The sequence below is a fragment of the Rhinolophus sinicus genome, linkage group LG06, assembly GCF_036562045.2.
Source record: "Rhinolophus sinicus isolate RSC01 linkage group LG06, ASM3656204v1, whole genome shotgun sequence".
NCBI lineage: Eukaryota > Metazoa > Chordata > Mammalia > Chiroptera > Rhinolophidae > Rhinolophus > Rhinolophus sinicus.
Window position 1 is genome coordinate 81,790,223 of NC_133756.1, and position 4,683 is coordinate 81,794,905.

The window sequence follows — 4,683 nt, forward strand, 5'->3', positions numbered from 1 at the left end:
CAGAAAACGCATTGTTGTTGTTGTTGTTGTTTTTAATTAGAACAATACTTGTACCTGGTAATAAAATATAAACCACGCAGGAAGATGTAAAATGAAAAATGTAAAAGCTTCTTCCCAGCACCACCCAATCTCTCGCCCAGATGACCACATTGTATTTCTTCTGCATCTGACCAGAAAAATTATACACATCAAAATATATATTATTTTGAAAAGTATACAAAAAGACATTATACTATATCTATTTAAACTTTGCTTTCTCATTTATAAGCTTTCTTGGAGATTTTATAAACCAGTAAATAGAGACCAATTGAATTTTTTAAATTACTAAATTTTATTTTGAACTGATTATAAACTTATAAAAAATTGGAACTATATAAAATAAAGTAAGCTAAAACTTTTTACCTGAAGGACTTGAGAGTAAGTTACTGACCTTATGCCCCATTGTACCTGAATACTCTAGAGTGTGTTTCCTACAAAGATATTTCCCTATATAATCATAATACAATGATCAGAATCACAAAATTAATATCAGTACAATACTTCCATCTAATCCTCAGATTATTCAAGTTTTGTCAATTGCCCCAGTAATGGCTTTTATAGCAAAAAGATCCCATTGAGAATCACAGGTTGCATTTAACTGTCATGTCTTTTTAGTCTGGTTCAGTCTGGAACATTTCCTCAATCATCTCTTGATTTTCATGACCTTTACCCTTGAAGATTACAGACCAGCTGTTTTATAAAATGCCCTCAATTTGGCTTTGCATGATGTTTCTTCATGTAGACGCAAGTTCCACATCTTTGGCAGGAATGTCACAGAAGTGATGCTGTGTTCTTATCAGGAGGCACACCATTTGTGTTTGTGTCTTTATTGATGATATTCACTTTGATCACTTGATTCTGATAATGTATGCTAGGCCTCTTCTCTTTAAAGTTACTCTTTTTTTCTCTTTGTAATCAGTAGTATTTTATAGGGAAGAAGTTTTTTTTTGTTGTTTGTTTGTTTGTTTTGTTTGTTTTGTTTGTTTGTTTTTTTCTTTTTCTTTTTGTTTTGTTTGTTTGTTTGTTTGTTTTTTAGGAATATGTGCTTTAATGAGGCATTAGGCCAAGGGGGCAGCCGCTGACTGGAGCTCAGGGCCTGGAGGGGAGTCACCTGTGGCTCCCTTCTGTCATTTCAGGAGGCCTAATTTTTTCCCAAAACCCGAGAAAGATTCAGAGGCCTGGTTAGCAGACTTGTCGATGGTTTCCTGGGTAGATTTGGCCACCTGGTCCATGGCTTTCTGCCCTGCCTCTGTGGCCTGATCCACCACTTGCTGAGCTGCTGCTCCAGCCGCAGTCACTGCATCCTGGGCCGCCCCTTCCACTTGTTGCTTCAGGTCCTTCAAGCCCTTGTTGGCCATGGCTGCGGGGTTTCTGCGAGGTCGTCGAAGACGTAGCCGCAGCGACGTTGGATGATGCTCACAGCCGCCAAGAAGTTTTAAACTATGTAAACATCCCATTTTGCACTAAACTTTAATTTATCTGCATAGACTTATAGTTTCTGTTTTATCCAACGGGTTGTTACTACTATTATTTATTTTGGTGTTCAAATTTTCATGATTTAGCCAATAGAAGCAGGTTTGTATATCTTTTTGACATATTCTCATTACTCATTATTCTTTAGGGCGTTCCTCTTTTTTGGGGGGAGGGCACAAGAAGAAATTTCAAGTTCATTTACACTCACCCTGGCAATCTTGAAATCAGTCCTTTATCCAAGGCACCCTGATTTCTTAGAGCAAAAAATGGTATATTTAGAATGCAAGATCTTGGTGGTAGATATGTTCATTGATTTTGGGGCACTGCTGCTCACAAGTACTCTCAGAGGACAGAGCTACAACATACACATCTACGACGTGTGATCAAACAATACGGTAAATGTTTTTAAAAAAATATTGCAGTAAAAGGCACATTGCCATTAATCCCCCTCAAAATACTCCCCCTCACTTCAAACACACTTATGAGTATCCCAACATTCTTGCCATTTTCTGAAGCAGTTCTGAAAGTCCTCTTTCGTGAGTGTCTTTAGTTGCTCTGTTGTGGCTGCCTCGATGTCCTGAATCATTTTGAATTTAGGGAAGAGCCAGAAGCCACACAGTATCAGATAAGGTGAATACATGGATGAGAACAGACTGTAATGTTTTTATTTGACAGAAATTGCTGTGTACCAGAAGCAATGTGTGATGGAAGATGATTTATGGCACATTAAAACACACCTTCTCTCAACCGTAGCTCACACCCAAATGACTGCACCGAACAGCTGAAACTTGTCACACACTGCTACTAAGGTTCAATGAGCTGCTGCCCATATTGAAGATCCCTGCCTTTCCATTGGATGGCACTTGGCAGCAGCATTCACCATATTTTGAGATCACAATGGAAAGGCTATGTGTCACATATTGCTTCTGGTATGGCAATTTCTGTCAGATAAGGATTATTCACCGGATATGGCACCGTGCGATTTCTGGCTCTTCCCCATAGTCAAAATCACCATGAAAGGTAAATGTTTTGAACCAATTAGGACACCGAGGCAGCCACCACAGCACAACTAAAGAGATCCATGAATGAGAACTTCTAGAACTACTTCAGAAAATGGCAAGAACGATGGGATAAGTGTGTTTGAAGTAAGGGGGATTAATGGCAATGTGTCTTTTACTGTAATATATTTTTTAAATTTAAACATTCACTGTAATTTTTTATCATACCTTGTACATTTATCTATTTACAAAGTCAGACAATTAAGTTCACAAACTCATCCTAGAAAAAGTGCTACATACCTCATTGCTGAATATCACTATGGTCACCTTCGAAGTACTCCCCTTGGGAAGCTATGCACCAATGCCAGCGCCTAGTCCACCCTTCACAGCAGTTTTGGAACTCTTTTTCTGGAATGATCATCAGAGGTATTGTTGAATTACCCTTGATGCCCTGAATGTCATCAAAATGTCTTCCTTTCAATATTTCCTTTATCTTTGGGTAAAAAAAAAGAAGTCATTGGGGGCCAGATCAGGTGAGTAGGGAGGGTGTTCCAATAGTTATTTATTCACTGGCTAAAAACTCCCTCACAGACAGTGACATGTGAGCTGGTGCATTGTCGTGATGCAAGAGCCCCTATGGGACCATTTTTGCACACACCTTTCTCATGCCAAGATTTTCAGTCAAGATTTTCCTGTTTCTCTATTGATGTTTACTTGGTCAGCTATGGTCCTCACAGTCAGCTGACGATTTTGTCGCACAATTCAAAGAATTTTTGCAATATTTTCATCAGTTCTGCTCATTAATGGCTGCCCTGACCTCTCTTCATCAGTGACGTGTTCTCTCCCCTCAGAAAAACATTTAATCCATTTGTACACTGCCATTTTCTTCATGGCATTATCCCCATAAACTTGGACTAACGTGTCCCTGATTTCACTTCCATTCTTGCCAAGTTTAACAAGACATTTTACATTTGTTTGTTGCTCTAATTCAAGCTCAGACATTCTCGTGATGGCACACAAAAACATGCAACAACAATAATGAATGCCATTCAACAAGACAGCCCCACAAGTAAACACGATCACAGCTGTGAGACACTGATATCCCAAGGTTATGAAACCTTACCGAGTGTACAGTGCTGCCAATGTAAGTGCACAGAGGCAAGTTCGCAAACTTAGTTGTCAGATCTTCAAATGTAGAAAACCTAAATTTACACCAATAGCTCCAGGTGAATACAACACCACAGAGTTTATTCCAGTTTTCTCCCTTTTTGTATTTGTAGCTCCTTTTTCTGATAGAGAGATATCTGGCTTCCTTTAGTCTTAATGTATTTACATAGTTGACTAATCCACTGTATATAATCAATTCTTATATCTGCTGCCTATTTCCCCCTACCGCCAGCACTGATGCCCTTATTACTGCCCTTGGGCTCTAACACCTACTACTGCGCTCCCCGTCATGTTTTTTCTCCTTACTCGGTGTGACCTCTGACCCTGTGCCATGACACTTCTCCAGGGGTATCCTCTTCAACCTGCTTGGGCTTGACTGCCACTGCTGGGCCACTCCCCCCACCAACCCCACCATAGATGCCTTCTTCATCCCACTCAGGCTTTGATCCCACATGCCAGATCTCTCCTCCAGGGATGCCCTCCTCATCCTGCTTGGGCCCTGATGCCCCATGTATGACTACCCTCACCCCCTATGTGGATGCCCTCCTCTCCTTGCTTATCCCTGACTCCTCACACCAGGCAGCCCTGCCTCATGGACGCCCTCCTCACCCCATTTGGAATCAGACACATTGCATTGAACAACTTTCCTCCTGACACCCTTTTCACCCTGCTCAGGGACACCATGGTGCCGTTCTCCGCACCAACTACAGTTTGGCCCCAACAGAGAATGTAGGTATTCTATTCCTTAAGTTCTTTCATATTTGAGAATGTCTGCCTGTTGTCTTTATGTATGAGCCTTGATAGGATAAAATACTTTTGTTTTTTGTTTGTTTTCCCCTTAGAACTTTGTAAACATTGCTGTATTGTCTCCTGATATTAAGTTTCTGTGGAAAAGTATGAGGTCATCCTAAACTATATTGCATTTCCTCTGTCCATTCCCCCAAGACATTTTTATATGTCTGTCTGGACAATCAGGGTCCAGTAAGAAAATGTAAACCAACCAGGT

The 4,683-nt window shown here is 40.4% G+C and overlaps 1 protein-coding gene across 1 annotated transcript; it reads right to left on the bottom strand.

Annotated features, from left to right (window-relative positions):
* Positions 1-1,049: 1,049 nt before the first annotated feature.
* On the bottom strand, positions 1,050-1,457 carry LOC109437169 (adipogenesis regulatory factor). Its single transcript, XM_019716187.2, has one exon. It carries the CDS (start codon positions 1,395-1,397, stop codon positions 1,167-1,169), a length of 231 nt encoding a protein of 76 aa, XP_019571746.1. The 5' UTR covers positions 1,398-1,457; the 3' UTR covers positions 1,050-1,166.
* Between the last annotated feature and the right edge of the window lie 3,226 nt (positions 1,458-4,683).